At 48.0% G+C, this 17,133-nt stretch overlaps 1 protein-coding gene across 1 annotated transcript; it reads right to left on the bottom strand.

Annotated features, from left to right (window-relative positions):
• Positions 1 to 8,593: 8,593 nt before the first annotated feature.
• On the bottom strand, positions 8,594 to 17,099 carry LOC147992376 (uncharacterized). Its single transcript, XM_087539015.1, has 4 exons — positions 16,580 to 17,099; positions 14,760 to 16,517; positions 14,491 to 14,672; positions 8,594 to 8,911 (listed from the first exon to the last, which is right to left on the bottom strand). Exons 1-4 carry the CDS (start codon positions 17,097 to 17,099, stop codon positions 8,594 to 8,596), a joined length of 2,778 nt encoding a protein of 925 aa, XP_087395141.1.
• Positions 17,100 to 17,133: the final 34 nt, after the last annotated feature.

The following is a 17,133-nucleotide window of genomic DNA, read 5'->3' as shown; positions in this document are numbered from 1 at the left end:
TGCCCTCTTCAGCTCGGTAGAATGCGGCGGCGGCGGATACGCTGCGGGGAAGATCTGCGAATGCCCCTGGAAAGCTCCGGATTCGGGTAAGTAACAAGTAGTTTACTTTTATATTTCTGCTTTGCATGAAGAATGCCTTACCCGCTGCTATCTTCCTCATCTCCTCCAACTCTTGGAGGGCCTTTTGGGCTTCGGCCTTGGCAGACTTGGCAGTCTCAAGGTCCGTCGCGAGCTCGGATGCTTGCGCCTTTGACTCAAGCTCCAAACTCTCATGTTTTTTCATGAGAGTCTGAAGCTCTTGCTGCACCTCGCCGACCTGAGCCCCAAGTCTGTCTCGCTCGGTGCGCTCCGCGGCCATTTTCTTTTCGGCCTCAGACAACGCCTGCTTAAGGGTCGCCACCTCAGTCGTGGCCCCTACAATAAGCAGTACAATCCTGTTACTCTTTTTTGCAATCAAGCCTTTTTATAGGCACTTTTTCTGTAAGGTATTTCTTACCTTCTTCCTCCTCGAGCCACCGCTTGGCAAGGCCGAGCTCTTGCTCAGTCCGCTTGAGGTCCTGCTTCAGGACACCCACCTCCGCAGTCAGTGCGGCGGTGGATAGCAGCGAAGCCTGCATACGCATATTGACTCTTTTTTGTTAGACTCCTGCGATATTTAATAGATCCTCTATTCGGCTTTTCTTTCCGAACGCCAAACAGAGCATCAGGGGCTACTGTCTATGCGGCAATATTTTTACATATTTTTACTTACCTCGAAGCCTGTTAGAAGGCTAGCGCAAGCTTCAGTCAGTCCGCTCTTGGCGGACTGAACCTTCTGGATCACCGTACTCATAATAGTACGGTGCCCCTCGTCGATGGAGGCATCGTCAAGCACCTCCAGCAGATTGTCCGGCACCTCCGGTTGGACGGAGGCCGCCGGCTCAGAAGGCTTGCTCCTCTTGGAAGGAGTTCGCCTACCGCGGTCCAGAACTGTGGAAGATTCCGGCGCGGTGTCCTGCACAAAGCCGGGCTGAGAGCCCTGGGGAGCCTTATCCCCTTCACTCCTGGAGTCCGGGAGGTTGCCTTGCGGCTCCTCCGGGACCACCTCCTCCTGCCCAGGAGCTTGTCGCGACGCCACTTCGGCGTCGTCTGCAGTGCGGGGGAAGACAGCGGGCGGAACTGAGTTCACGTCCGATGAGTCCAGGGAGCCGCCCAACGATTCGTGGAATTCGGCCCAGAGCGGACTGCATAATTACATTCGACATTAGGGAAAGATGTGCAACAAAGGAACATCATGAGTTATTCTGATATCCGAACTTACGATTTCGCCGAACGCTTGGCCCTGTTTGGCCACTCCTCTTTGCCCTCTTCGGCGTTGGGGGCGTAGTCCGGCGGAGGGGTCTTCCTTTTCCTAGACCCCTCGGCCTCCCCCGTTGGGGCGGCCTTCCTCTTCTCTCCTCCCTCCGCTGGGGGGGAGAGCTTTCTTCTTCCTCCTCCCCATTTTCGCGGGAGGAGGGCATCTTGGACTCGTCAGATGACGAGTCCGACACCACCACATTGCGGGCACTCTTTTGAGTCCCCGTGGTCTTCTTCTTCTTGGCCTTCTTCTCCGGCACCACATAAGGCGCCGGAACCAGCAGCTTCACTAGTAGAGCTGGGGCTGGGCCTTCGGGCAGCGGAGTCGGACAGTTGATCGGTCCGGATATCGCTCGCCAAGCCTGTCAAAGGTAAGGGAGTTTAGATCCCGCATAGAGTCAAACTATGAAAAAAGCTTAACATCCTGTAAAAGGTAAAGATAGCTTACCTCGCTAGCGTGACGCTACGAGCTGTATCCGCGGTCCTCGGAAGCGGATGCGGGAGCCTCGGCGCCCTTGAATAGCATCTTCCAGGCATCTTCGTATGTCGTGTCGAAGAGCCTGCTAAGGGTTTGGTGCTGCGCCGGGTCGAACTCCCACAGATTAAAATCCCGTTGTTGGCACGGGAGGATCCGGCAGACGAGCATAACCTGGATTACATTAACAAGCCGGATTGGCTTGTTCACCAGGGACTGGATGCATGTTTGCAATCCGGTCACCTCTTTTTCGTCACCCCACGACAGGCCCGTCTCTTTCCAGGACATAAGCCGCGTGGGGGGTCCAGATCGGAACTCGAGGGCTGCGATCCAGTTCGGATCGCGTGGCTCGGTGATGTAAAACCACCCGGATTGCCACCCCTTTAGGGTCTCCACAAAAGAGCCCTCGAACCATAGGACGTTGGCCATCTTGCCCGCCATGGCGCCTCCGCACTCCGCCTGGCTGCCGCGCACCACCTTGGGCTTGACGTTGAAGGTCTTGAGCCAGAGGCCGAAATGAGGGCGGACGCGGAGGAAAGCCTCGCACACGACGATAAACGCCGAGATGTTGAGGATGAAGTTCGGGGCCAGATCGTGGAAATCCAGGCTGTAGTAGAACATGAGCCCCTGGACAAATGGGTGGAGTGGAAAACCCAGTCCGTGGAGGAAGTGTGGAAGAAATACTACCCTCTCATCGGGCCTTGGGGTGGGGAGAAGCTGCCCCTTTTCGGGAAGCCGGTGCGCGATGTCCTTAGACAAGTATCCGGCCTTCCTTAGCTTCTTGACTTGGCCCTCCGTAGCGGAGGAGACCATCCACTTGCCTCCCGCTCCGGACATTGCTGGAGAAGGTTGAGGTGGGAAGTGCGGGATTGGGCGCTGGAGCTCGAGTGCACAGGAGATGGATAGGCAAAGGAGGAAGAAGGCGTAGGTAAAAAGGTGGATCCTTATCCCCTTATATGGGCGGATGCGGTTGTGCGTCCCCACCAGCCTAGTAAAACTTGCTTGCCTCCCAAGCACCGTGATAAATGGCGCGGTTGGGTTACCCACGTCCGTATTGATGAGAATCCCGTAAAGGGGGTACACGATCTCTGCTTTGACAAGACGTGCCAAGGAAACCGCCTCGCAAAACATGCTGAGGTGGAAAAGTAAAAACGATTCGAGTGAAGGACTTGGCCATAGTGTGATGACGCACTGCGGAATACGTCAGCAGATTTGATTTGTGTTTATATCATTCTCTCTGTGGCAATATGTGGAAGCTTATTTTGCAGAGCCGGACACTACTCTTGGTGTTTACAATATTCTATGAAGGGCTTGGAGGAGGAACCCGCCTTGCAATGCCGAAGACAATTTGCGCGCCAGACTCGTCGTCATTGAAGCCTGGTTCAGGGGCTACTGAGGGAGTCCTGGATTAGGGGGTGTTCGGGTAGCCGGACTATACCTTCAACCGGACTCCTGGACTATGAAGATACAAGATTGAAGACTTCATCCCGTGTCCGGATGGGACTTTTCCTTGGCGTGGAAGGCAAGCTTGGCGATGTGGATATTCAAGATCTCCTACCATTGTAACCGACTTTATGTAACCCTAACCCTATCCGGTGTCTATATAAACCGGAGGGTTGTAGTCCGTAGGCAATCAACTCCATATACAACAATCATACCATAGGCTAGCTTCTAGGGTTTAGCCTCCTTGATCTCGTGGTAGATCTACTCTTGTACTACCCATATCATCAATATTAATCAAGCAGGACGTAGGGTTTTACCTCCATCAAGAGGGCCCGAACCTGGGTAAAACATCGTGTTCCCTGCCTCCTGTTACCATCCGGCCTAGACGCACAGTTCGGGACCCCCTACCCGAGATCCGCCGGTTTTGACACCGACATTGGTGCTTTCATTGAGAGTTCCTCTGTGTCGTCGCCTTTAGGCCCGATGGCTCCTTTGATCGTCAACAACGATGCGGTCCAGGGTGAGACTTTGCTCCCCGGACAGATCTTCGTCTTCGGCGGCTTCGCTCTGCTGGACAGTACCTGGCGGGGCGGTCGGAGGACAAGGGTTGAAAGGCGACGGAGGAGAAGCGGGATGGAGCCCTGCTGGAGCGCTGGAGGTGACGGAGACTTAGAGTTTTAGCAGGGGTGTGGCGTGGCAGACGGGGTGGTGGAGCGGCGACGAAGGCAAGAGAGAAAGAAGGAAGGAGAGAAAATGGGGAGGATGGGGCGCGGGGTCCGAGAAGAGTTTTGGGTGGGCATAGCATTTGCCAAAGTTCATCTGAAGACCCATTTAGTGCACGGACAAGCACACTGCCACTGTTGCGGCTGATATGCAATGCCCGATGATGCAATTCCAGGTGCAAGTCTGCCTCTCTCCATCCATGAGCCTTCTACCTATCATCCATAAGATTGACCAGAAGCTATCTACTTGGCATGCATCCATGCTCTTCAAAGGAGATGGCTAGCCTTGTTTGACACGCCCTTTGCACAATCCCGACCCACTTCCGAATCATCATCGCCTTCAACCATTTCGTCCTCAAGAAAGTGAACCGGATCATCCGTGGATTCCTTTGGGTTGGGAGTAAGGAGGCGAATGGTGGCCATTGCCTCATTAACTGGCAGAGAGTTTATCGGCCACTTTCTCTTAGCGGGCTTGGCATCCGTGACTTGCAGCACGTGAGCATCGCCCTTCGAACGTGTTGGCTTTGGCTCAAATGCATGGACTATCTAGGCCTTGGAGCGACCTGCACATGCCGCACGACGCGGATGTTAGCACCATCTTTCGAGCATCCACCACCTAGACTATTGGCAACGGCACCAACTGCAAATTCTGGACCGACCAATGGATCAATGGACGATCAGTGGCTGAGATTGCACCTCAAATCTACGCGATGATTCCTTGACGGTGCTGCAAAATACATGGCATGCACCACAGATCCTGGGTGCAAGATATTGAAGGTAATCTAGGGCTATCGAGTCCCTTGTCAGACTCTTGAGCTATTGAGTCCTTCGCCTGACTTTTCGATGTACCTAAAACGTGTTGTTATAATCACTGTGTTACATATGACATTTGATGTCACGCCCAATATGCGACTCTATCCTAAAGGAACTCGAAGGTCCCACCAAGGATAGAACCACATATTGACACACTTTTGCAAGGTGGATATCATTACATCGTACCATTACATAATAGTTGGGGATACATACAAGACATACAAATGCCGCATGAATACATCAAACCTCATACATGAGAACAACATCCGACTACGGCTGAAACACAAATAGAAACTCAAACGACATCCACCTTGCTAGCCCAGGCTGCCGACCAGGAACCTAACCCAAGATCGACGACGAAGAAGAACTCCAAAACAAGCAAACATCGCTCTCACGTCAGATCATCGCATAACCTGTACCTGCAAATGTTGTTGTAGTAATCTGTGAGCCACGAGGACTCAGCAATCCCATTACCATGGGTATCAAGACTAGCAAAGCTTAAAGGGCAGGAAAGGGGTAAGTGGTGAGGTTGCAGCAGCGACTAAGCATTTTATGGTGGCTAACTTATGAGTACAAGAGTAAGATGAGAAACTACGCAAACGGTCGCAAACTAGTAATGATCAATAAGTGACCCTGAACTACTTACGTTCAAACATAACCCAACCATATTCTCCTCTTGAACTACCCCGAAAAGCGACAGTCACGGTTACGCACGCGGTTGGTGTATATTAATTGAGTTTACTTCAAGTTCGCTACAACCGGATATTAACAAATTCCCATCTGCCACATAACCGCGGGCATGGCTCTCGAAAGTTTAAACCCTGCAGGGGTGTCCCAACTTAGCCCACGACAAGCTCACGATCCACGGAGACAATCCTCCATCCCGGGACCCTCCGATCATACTCGGAATCCCGGTGCACAAGACATTTCAACAATGGTAAAACAAATCCAGCAAGACCTCCCAACGTGCCGACACCCTGATAGTAGCCGCGCGTATCTCGTCTCAGGCCACGAGGATGAGCTAAGCTTACAGTCGCTGAGACCCAAGTTGCCCAGGGGGCGCCGCAAGGTGCTCTAGTTTGGACCAGCACTCATGAGGAGCACTGGCCCGGGGGTTGATTAAGAATCCTCGGGTGCTAGCCAGTCGCTATGCAAGTTTTAGTTGTTATTAGGGAAATGTTAAAATCAATGGTGGGCCTTGCTGGAAGAGTTTTATTCAAAGCGAACTGCCAAGAGGGGGCCATAAACCCTCATCGTGTTAGAGACGCAAAATCAAGGAACATAACACCGGTATGACGGAAAACTAGGGCGGCATGAGTGGAACAAAACACCAGGCAAAAGGCCAAGCCTTCCACCCATTACCAAGTATATATGTGCATTAGTTAAATAAGAGATATTGTGATATCCCATGATATCCATGTCCCAACATGGAACAACCTGCAATTGCACCTGTAACTAGCAACGCTATAAGAGGGGTCGAACAAAGTGGTAACATAGCCAAACAATGGTTTGCTAGGAAGGGTGAAAAGGTTAGAGGCTATCATGGCAATTTGGGATGCTTGATAAACAAGTGGTAGGTAGCGCGACATAGCGATAGCATCGAGACAAGTAGCATAACAAAGATAGTAGTGAGATCCAAGGTGATGGTCATCTTGCCTGAAATCCCGCTAGGAAGATGAACGAGTCCAAGAAGTAGATGAAGTTACGTAGACGAACCAAGCGTAGATGAACGAATCCTCACGATCGCAACGAAACAGGAACTATCGAGAAGAAGCACAACCGGAAAGAAGCAAACAACACGGTAAACACACAACACATAACATGGCATGATGCTCAACCAAGTAAGATGCATGACAAGGCTACATGATGCTACACATGGCAAGAGATGATGCATACAAGAACAACATATCAAAGCAAGTTTAAATGAGGCCGGAAACAACATACAACAATTCCAGAAACTCCCCATATGCAATTTTCGAAATTGGTCAGATCTGAATAACCCATAATGTTGAAGTTGTTAAACAGCAAGTTAAAGTGCACCAAGATGATCTACGTGTCTTTCTAGTCAAGTTACATATAAAGTTTGTTTAATTCAGAGCTACGGCCTAGAATATATGAGCAAAACAACATCATAAACACTCCAAAACAAGGATGCAACAAGGTAACATGAAACTACATGCAAAACCAAGCAAGTTTCATGTAGACCATGCTCCAAACGGAGCCACGGTTCAACACATACACTCAATACAAGTTTCAAACACAATCTGCCCAAAACAGCAACTAAGCACTTTGCAATCAAGGAAACAACATGCAACAGGAAACATATGGACACAAACTTGATATGCACTCAAAGTACAGGTTACATGCTCATTAAGGTTCAGGTTCATAGGCATCAAGATTAATCCAAGATGATCAATGGAAAAAAGCAACTTGATAACACAGATTATGACTGTGTGAAAACAGAGCATATGCATGAGCAGAGTTTATACGATGGCATGTTGGAGGCAAGAAATAAACATGCTACAGTGCAAGACCATGGCAAACAAAAGCATGGCATTAAAGCACCGGTTATACATGGCAAAATCTGATTACTAATATTCTCCATATAACATCTATGTCAATGGCATTCATCAAGACAAGTAAGCAAGTCATAACAGATTCTCAGACTTAGTGAAAACCAGAGCAAGGCTGAAAACAGATTCACGATGCATACATTGAGACAACAAAAGTATATGCTACAGGAACATCTCATGGCATCAAAGGGCATCGCAAGCATGTACATGTCAAGCACTACAAAACATGAACACTGAGCTACTACTAAATACCACTCGAACATGCTCAAAACATCATGGCAAGAATGATAACAGATTCACAGACTTAGTGAAATAAACTGAACATGGCAGGAACAACGACAAGTGGGCATGTTTGCGAGTTTGTGCAACTCACCACAAAGCATTTCATGGCATATGAATGTAACAAACAGCAAGAAGGCATATTTGTTCAGCTACTCATGGCAAGAACATGGTCATAGGAGGCTTAGAACACTAGCTATTCACATGGCAAGAATGAACTTACTGTTAACAGACTGACAACAACATTATTTAGCAAACTTTAGGGCATGGTAACAATAAGCTACAGCAGGCCATAATTGCAAACAAGGGCACAGATGGATAGAGCACAACAAGATCTACAAAACATCCTTACTGAGCATCTCCAGATTATGCATGGATTCACTTGTAGCATCAAGTTAACATGGCAACATAAAGTAGCAGATTCAGACTTAGCAGAAATCATCAAGTCACTGATATCAACAATAGCAAGTACCCTACTTTGCATGTTTGTGCTAGTCACCACAGGGCACATAAAAATACATGGATTGCACTACTGTAAAGATGGCATGAATACTCTCCTAAAACATGTTGACATGATGCTCAAAAGATAAACACGCAAAATGCTATGAAAAAGACAAATTAGCAAGTTATGACAACTTCCAGCAGATTATAACATTTAGCACTTATGCAACGATGATTAAGGCATCAATATGAATCCTAACATACGTGAAAAACACACCATCATATATATCACAGAGAGTGCAACATATACATATGAAGATCATCACAATCGGTCATATATGCACCAAGATATGGCCTACACGAAATGCATGAATGATGTTGAAAACGCCAGGGACTTAGTCGTTTTCAGGGCCAAACAGAGTGAGCGACGGCAACTAACATACGCCCAGAGCGATGGATAGCAGTGGGGGCGGAGCTCACCTTGCGGGCTGAGGCCCAGGTAGCGGAGGAGGTCAGCTGGGCCAAGGGAAGGTGGACCGGGCCGGCTTGACAGGCTGGGCGCGCTGGGCCTTGGCAAGGCCCGCGAGGTGGTGGCCCATGCGAGCGCCAATGCGGGCGGGCACGGAGCCTATCGTCCTCCCTGATGGGAGCGGCAGAAGAGGGGCGACGCGCCGGAGCGCGACGGGCGACGAAGATTGGGAGGCCAGAAGGCGGCCGGGGCAGCGGGAATGGGCGGATCCGGCCGGCGGCTCGCCAGATCTGGGGCCGGCGGGATCGGGGCGCACGCCGGGGTCGAAGACGGCGGCGGGAGCTCCGGGCGGCGGTTGCTGCTGTTCATGGCAGCAGAGGAGAGAGTGGGTCAGCGAGAGGGAGAGATGAGGAGAGGGAGGCCATGGGGAGGCGGCGACCTAGCGGAGGTGGCGGCCGCGGACTCCGGCGAGGTCGGCGAGGTGGCGACGCAGACCGGGCGGCGGCGTGTGATGCGGGACGAGCCCGCCTGGCTCGGGCGCCGGGCTCCAGGGAGGTTCCGGGCGGGCATATCACTACTAGGGAAAACCCTATACACAGAACATTAGCAGTAGCGCGGGATAAAAACGCACGCTAGTGGTAATTAGTAGCAACGCGGTATTTAAAACCGCGCTGCAGATACAGTTATAGCAGTAGCGCGCCTGAGTACAAAAGCGCTACTACTAAAATTTCCACGGCTTAGCCGATAGGCTACACATAGTAGTAGCGATCTACGTGGAACCGCGCTACCGCTACTTGTTTTGTAGCAGCGTGTTTACGGACAAAGGCGCTACTGCTAATGAAAATAAAATTAAATGGAAAGCAAATAAAAAAGAGAAGGAATAGCAATAGCGCTTGTTAGGAAACGCGCTATAGCTACGGTAGCAGCAGCGCACTTCCTGGAACGCGCTACTGCTACTTTTAACTTAATTAGCTTCGTTCTTCCCCACGGCCACTTCCCCCAAATCCGTACTCCTTCGCTGTCGCCGCCCTACATCGTCGTCGGCCGCCGCGCGCGACCCGTTGCTCTCCGCACACCTTCGACGCCACCCCCGCTCTCGACCGCGACCTCGACGCCACCCCGACCTAGACACCCCCCCCCCCCTACATCGCCGCTCTCCGCCGTGCGCCCGCCGCCCCGACCCCATCCCCAACCTCGACGCCACGTGCCCCTCTCCCTAACTCCGCCGGCGCCAGAGGTGAGCACGCCCTCCTCCTCCTCCTCCTCCCCTACCTCTGCCTAGCTAGGGTTCTTAGGGTTAAATTTCAGAGTTCATCTAATTAGTTAGGGTTCATCAAATTAGATGCTAATTACGACAGTAGTTGTTAAGTAGAATTAGTTTTAGAGTTCATCGAATTAGTTAGGATTAAATTTTAGAGTTCATCAAATTAGTTAGGGTTAAATTTTAGTAAGTGTTTAATAGAATTAGTAAGAAAATTAATATAACTAGTTGAACTAGTTTATTTTTAGTAAAAACTAGTTTATTTTTATTCATAGTAAGTGCTTAATTGAACTAGTTGAGTTAATACAACTATTTTATTTTTGGTACGAAAATTAATAGAACTAGTTTATTTTTTAGTTAAAGCAACTATTTTATTTTTAGTAAGTAAATTAATAAACTAGTTGAACTACTTTAGTTGTAGTTGAACTAGTTTAGTAAGTAAATTAATAAACTAGTTGAACTAGTTCAATTAATAGAACTAACGTATTTTTAGTAAGATAATTAATGTAACTAGTTGAACTACTTTACTTTTAGAAAGAACTAGTTTTTTTCTATTTATAGTAAGTTTATATTTAGTAAGAACTAGTTGAATTAATAAAACTAGTTAAACATGTCATATTTGCTCAAATAGGATATGTTGTTGCTCAAGTGGCCGTTCATGTTCAGTTTACACCTCCGAGTGGCCTATGTTTTGCCGGAGTGTTGATTAATTTCCGTTCCGGCAAATTTCAGGCGCTCGATTTGTCCTTTTTTAGCAAAAGTCATGCCGGATTTTTCCGTGAATTCTGGCATGACTTGTGCTAGAATATGTAGGAAATATCGAGTGGTCTGAATTTTCTCGAAAAATAATGATCTAATTTAGGTTTTCTAGTACATATATTTAATTGTACAAGTTTAATCTTTGAATTATGAACGTAGGAAATGTCGTACTCGGACGACGACAGTCTCCCGGGGGAGTGCAGCTGGTGCCACGACGATCGAGGTATGTGCGACATGTTCGTTGAGCTGGACGAAGATCGGCGCTTCAACATTAAGCTCGAGGAGACCTTCGATGTTGAAACGGTACGCAACAATGACAAGTGTTTTTTTCATAATTAAGCATGATTTCAACTATTTCAACGTCTAATTTTCATCTTTTACAATTCGACTAGCTTATCCCATGCCATGCAAGACGCTATGTCTTGGAGATGATGGGTTTTGAAGACCATGAAAATTTTCAAACAAAGAAAATACACCTAAGGACCCATCATGATATCGATTTTGAAGTAAATCTGTACAATTCTCAGAGCGTAACCCATTTTGGTTGCCAAAATTGGGAAGCACTTTGCAAAATGTATGGTTTTTATGAGGGTATGATTGTCACCATGGATCTTGGTGATCCTGACATCAAGCAAAACAATATGGACATTTGGGTCCTTGTTGATACGCTTCCGATTCTACCGCAATGTGAGTTTCTCAAACATAGTTATTAACTAATTTATATTGTTTATTTCAAAATAGTTGACAGCTTATTTTGAATCTTCAAAGAATGTGCAGAAGATGGTAGACAAAACCCACTACACTGATGGCTCTGAATTAACTTATAAGGAGAAAAATCATCTGATCGCATTTTGTACTTTCTTTGATAATTACAATACCTATTATCGAACTCCTCCAAATTATGGTGAATACGTGCCACTAGTGCACGTGTTGAACCACGATAACTTCTATGGAGATACCCTGGTAAGATTTTTTACTATTACGACATCCGTTCATCTTTTGCATACTTCTAAAACTAGTACATCATTGCTAACTACGAAGTTATTACTATGTTTTTCAACAGAGAATCCCGATGGATTGTGTGCCTCATCTGATGTATTACAATGGTCGCCTTGAAGTTCTGAACCTATAGCCAGGTCATCCCACGGATCTCACCTGTGCATATCGGATTTCTGAAACCGGTGAACACATGCTAATCAAAGAGTGGAAAAAATGTTTGGACATTCGTAAGGAGGTTCTTAGAAGCAATATTAAGCGAAAGGCAAGAATTGGAGACATGATAATCTGCATTCTCCATAATGGAGAGCCAGGGGCTATCTTGTTTTTTGCTATTTTACCTTAGAGAATATAGTAGGTCCTAAAAGAATGTGGTAGGTCCTATGAGGTACAATAGGTTTATTATGTGGTACAATGTGTTAGAGTTGATGATGAGGAGTAGTTGTGATTATGACTAGTGACCAACTTGCTATGTGATGTCTCATCGATCAAAACGATGATCATGAGGAGTTGTTATATGAAAATGATGTATTATGATGATAAGTTGTTAATGATATGATAATGATATTTATTATATCATTGCGTGAAAGAACCGTGGATTAGTTTCAAGTGGATGTCCATCCACTTGAAACTAGTCCACGGTTCTTTCACCCAATGATGTAATAACTCATTATGATGTAAAAACAATCTCTAAATTGCTCTTGTATGAAAACTTGTATAGAGGTGTATGAATACAACATGAAATAAAAAAGAAATAAAATACGGAATAATAGTAGTAGCGCGGGCTGGGAGAAGCGCTACTAGTAATTACCAGTAGCGCTCCTCCAGGAAGTCGCTACTACTAAGTCGATTTAGCAGTAGCGTGGGCGGAGGCACGCTACTGCTATACGTTAGCTGTAGCGCCTTATCAGTAGTGCATCGCCCCGCGCTACTGATAGGGCTAAAACCCGCGCTGCTGCTAGGCTTTTCCCTAGTAGTGTATGTTAACTCTCTGTGTTATATAAATAGACTTGTGGCGATAGCATCTCAAAGTGTAACAAAGAAGTTGGGTCATTTAAATATGATCATTAGAATTGTTCTAACGTCATATTTTCAATGTTGTTTTGGGACTATCGTTACACTTAACAATATCTCAAGATCCGGAAAGCATGATCACAAACAACACTTAAGCTAATCCTGGAGCAAGATTAGGAATCTGGTCCTTCCACATGTGCTAATGAACTTTCCATTGAATCGCATATTTTAGGATCATAACATTTATAGCATAGAATTTAAACTCTTAATATAAACATGGAAATAAATAATACAACATTATTGCCTAGGCATATTTTGAACATATGTTGCATGAGATTGTATGGGTATGAGGATTTGCATATAAGGAGGACAATTGTGAAGGCGGACAATTGAGGGAGGACCAGACACCAGACACATCCTCAGATGTATAGGGAGTCAAATTAGACAAGTTTGATTATAGGTACTCTTATAACTCATGGCTTCTGAATATAAAATAAAGACAATGCATGCAGATGCCTCACCCGCTCATCACCGGTATGTCGGCTAGATCCTGCCTCGAAGGGGATAAGATCACTAAGGGCATCTTCAACACGGACTCTCAAACAGCCCGCTCAACCGAGCTCTCATGACACACTTTGTCATTCAATGCGGACCCGTATTTATCCGAGGACATATCTGCGTGTCCTCTTTTTGTAAACTGAATGCAAATCAAGAGAGCTTTATGAGAATTCGGATATCCGTCTGACCAATCAAAACCCCCACATATCCCTGTCCACTTTGTCCGTCCAGGATTTGGTGGAGGCTTTTGTTGTTTGACGGAAGAAGAATGATTAATATGTATTTGATGCATATATTTGACGCCAGGCGCATTAGCATGCATTTGATGGAAGGAAGGCTAGACTGTTTAGCATGTTATATGTTTGGCTGAAAGCTGCTAGAAGTTTGGCCGAACCCCCACTAATTTATTTCTTTTATTTTTTTTCTTCAAGTGCTTCTAGCGTATTTGTTTTGCGGCAGGCTACTAATTGTGGTGGTGTAAACTAAAAGATTTGGTGGAAGGCTACTAGTATGAATTAGTTAACTAATCATTTTTTTTGAAAAGGAGGCAAAAGATTTGCCTCATCTATTAAATAAAGAGGATAATAGAGTTTAAGTCGGTTACAGGACCCCACCCCACACGGCATGGCAATTACTCGCTTAATACAATTTTCCCTAGTTTCTTAGCACCGCCAATAACCCAAAGGCTAGCCTCATCGGTAACTATTTTAAGGAGGATCGGGGGCGGCGCGCTCTTGTGGTGAGGGAAGCCATAGCTCTCTTGTTGGGATTTGTCATGTCGGTTCTTCTATCCCACCAATCGAAGAGCAACTCATGAAGATGCCAAACGGTGGTGTTCATGTGCACGAGCCCATATTTTGCGATGACCATGTTCTAAAGCCTCCTGGTGAAACAACATTTGACGAAGAGGGGGCTGCCTTTTTCTTGTTCTCTTTTGCAAAGAGGGCATAGGCCACAATTTGTCCAACCTCGGCACTCCAAGCGACCGATGGTCCAAATCCGGCCTTGCAAGGCTAGCCATGCGAAGAACTTAACCTTTGGGGACGTCCAAACCTTCCAAACCATGAAATCCATGGGGGAAAGAGCAAACCGAGGAACTGTGCCTTGTAGGCAGTGCCGCGGAGTATATCCCGTCCAAGGAGTGCTTCCAAACAATGTCATCTTCAGTAAACTCTTTTTTTGCGGGAAATAGAAATTCTCATTATTCAAGGTGGCAATTCAGCCATCACCAAGTTTACAACGACATCCGTTCCTGAATGGAACCATACAGCAGTACGGGGGGTGCGACGACCATAAGATGCAAGTTCATGACTCACTTTATTCTAAGAACGACTACAATGGAAAAAAAGGACCTTCCGTCCCTCTGTCGTCGCCAGTCTTTTGATATCCTGCACGAGGTTGCGATGGACAGAGCGATCAATCGAAGCGGCCGTGCACATGGCCACCGCCTCCAAAGAGTCCATCTCGACGACGATCGGCCGGTCGGTCCTGTGTAGCGCCAAGTCCAGCCCCTCCTTACACGCCTCAAGTTCAGCTGCAAGGGCGTTATCACATGCTCAGAACTCCCTGCATGCCGTGAAGATGATCTGCCCAAGAACATCACGGAGGATCATCCCTCCACCTGCTGCGCCTGTCGCCGGGACATAGCTCCCGTCGGTGTTCAGTTTGGTGCTTGCCCTCCCAGGTGGTATCCATCTCCTGTCCTCCTTCGGAGCTGCACGAGCAGCAGATCGCTGCTGAGGCCCTAGGACGACCATCTCCCCCTTCTCCATGTCAGCTTTAGGGTGTTTCTTGATGCACAGCAAGGAGTTGATGTAGCCCTGGAGGAATCGCCTAGATGCTTCGGTTGGTGGAGGCTTCTTCTCGTGGGTGATCTCGTTGCGGACGTGCCATACACGCCACAACGTCATCCGGACAATCATGCGTGTGTCCTCATCAAGCGGCTCCAGGAGTGAGAAGAGCCACTCCAGCCCCGTGTTCACCACCTCCTCCACTCTTGGGATATTCCAGTCCCTAGCCATGGCATGCCACAACTCCTTCGCCAAGGTGCACCTACACAGAGCATGGAAGCAATCCTCTCGTTCCATACCACATAGGGGACAAATATCAGTCACCTCAAGTCGTCTAGAGCACTTGTTGGCCCAAGTGGCAAGGGAGTTGGTAACAATTCTCCACGCAAACACACGTACCTTCGGGGGAGCAGGGCACCCCCATATGGTCTTCCAGATGGCGCGACGACCATCCGGTGCCCTGCTCATGGCGGTCGCCGATGGGCGCTCGCGCTCGTCCATGGCGAACCGGTAGGCGGATCGAACGGTAAAGATGCCGTTCTTCTCCGGAGCCCAGGCAATGACATCTTCAGTCTCCCGGGCCGTCGTGCGGGTGGTGGTGATGGCATGTACGTCCGTCGGAAGGAAGTATCTCCACAGAAGATCCATGCGCCAGGAACCGTCCTCAGCGATGAGGTCCGCCACTCTCCGGAGACGGCATGTCCCCTGTTGGGTGATCGGCTGGCAAGACGGTGGCCGGGGTATCCACCTGTCCTGCCAGATGCGAATTTGGCTACCATCTCCCACACGCCATATGGTACCCTTCTTTAGGAGCTCCAGACCATGTTGAATGGTCTGCCATGTTGGGGACGCATTTCCGGTGAACACCGTATCCTCCAATCTGCCATCATGATAGTACCGAGCTTTCAACACCTGCGCACATAAACTGTCCGGTTTCGTTAGGAGTCGCCAAGCCTGCCTCGTGAGGAGGGCTTGGTTGAAGGTGCGAAAATCTCTAAAGCCCAGCCCGCCCTTGGATTTCTGCTCTAAAATCTTGGGCCACGCCAACCAGTGAGTCTTCCTCTTCCCCTTCGCGGATCCCCACCAAAAGTTCCGGACCATTCGGTTCAGATCATCACAAACAGACATGGGGAGCTTGAACACCCCCATAATGTATGTGGGAATGGCCTGTGCAATCGCTTTTATCATCGTTTCCTTGCCAGCAAGGGATAGAGTTTCTCCCCATGCTATGATGCGCTTCAATAACCTGGACTGTAGATTTTGAAACTTGCCTCGTCCCATCCTTCCCTCCGGCGTGGGGAGGCCGAGGTACTTGTCCTCAAAGATGTCCGTGACCACCTGCAGGACCGCACGGATCCTTTCTTGCTCGACCTCGGGGCAAGAGGGACCGAACATAATACTGCACTTGGCCGGGTTAACACTCTGCCCCGTGGCCCTCTCATAAGTATGCAGAATGTGTTGGACCCTTCTCGCTTGCTCCTCCTCCGCTTTGAAAAACAATAGTGTGTCATCCGCAAAGAGGAGGTGAGATATGCCCGGCGCTCGACGGCATACTTTCAGAGGTGTGAAATCTCCCCTTGCTTCACCATCTTTCAACAAAGCAGAGAGACTGTCAGCGATTAAGAGAAAAAAAACGGGGAGAGCGGGTCACCTTGCTGAAGCCCACGCGACGGTGCAAACGAATCCAAGAGGGTTCCATTAAATTTCACTGTATATCTCACCGAGGTGACACAAGCCATAATCCAGTCCACCCACCGGCGAGCAAAACCCATCTTTTGCATCATTCGCTCCAAGAAGATCCAATCAACCCTATCATAAGATTTAGACAGATCCAATTTATAGGCGCAAAAACTCCGCTCCGGGTCCTTCTCCTGCTGAATAGAGTGGAAGCACTCGAATGCTATAAGAGCATTGTCTGTAATCATCCGACCAGGCACAAATGCACTCTTCTCAGGCGAGATAATCTCATCTAGTAGAGGACGTAGCCGGTTTACCAAGCACTTCGAAACCACCTTATATATGACATTGCAGAGGCTAATGGGACGAAAATCAGTCATCCTTTCCGGTTTGTCCACCTTTGGGATGAGAACAATGGTGGTATCATTCACCCCCTCCAGCATTACTCCAGTCCGAAAGAATTCATTCACGCCTGCAATCACCTGGTCCCTCATAACCGCCCAATTGCGTTGGAAAAACCTTGCGGGG

This window comes from Triticum urartu, chromosome 1A (genome assembly GCF_056163025.1).
Source record: "Triticum urartu cultivar PI428250 chromosome 1A, HENAU_Tu73, whole genome shotgun sequence".
NCBI classification, from domain to species: Eukaryota; Viridiplantae; Streptophyta; class Magnoliopsida; order Poales; family Poaceae; genus Triticum; species Triticum urartu.
The sequence above is the reverse complement of the archived record's forward strand: the minus strand, read 5'-3'. Positions and strand labels throughout refer to the sequence as shown.

Coding starts and splice junctions, on each gene's coding strand:
- LOC147992376 (XM_087539015.1), bottom strand. CDS start 17,099: ATGAGGGACCAGGTGATTGCAGGCGTGAATGAATTCTTTCGGACTGGA. Junction 16,518..16,579: donor GTCGCGTGGGCTTCAGCAAG/GTGACCCGCTCT, acceptor CTTTGTTGAAAG/ATGGTGAAGCAAGGGGAGAT. Junction 14,673..14,759: donor CCCGGCGACAGGCGCAGCAG/GTGGAGGGATGA, acceptor ACGCCCTTGCAG/CTGAACTTGAGGCGTGTAAG.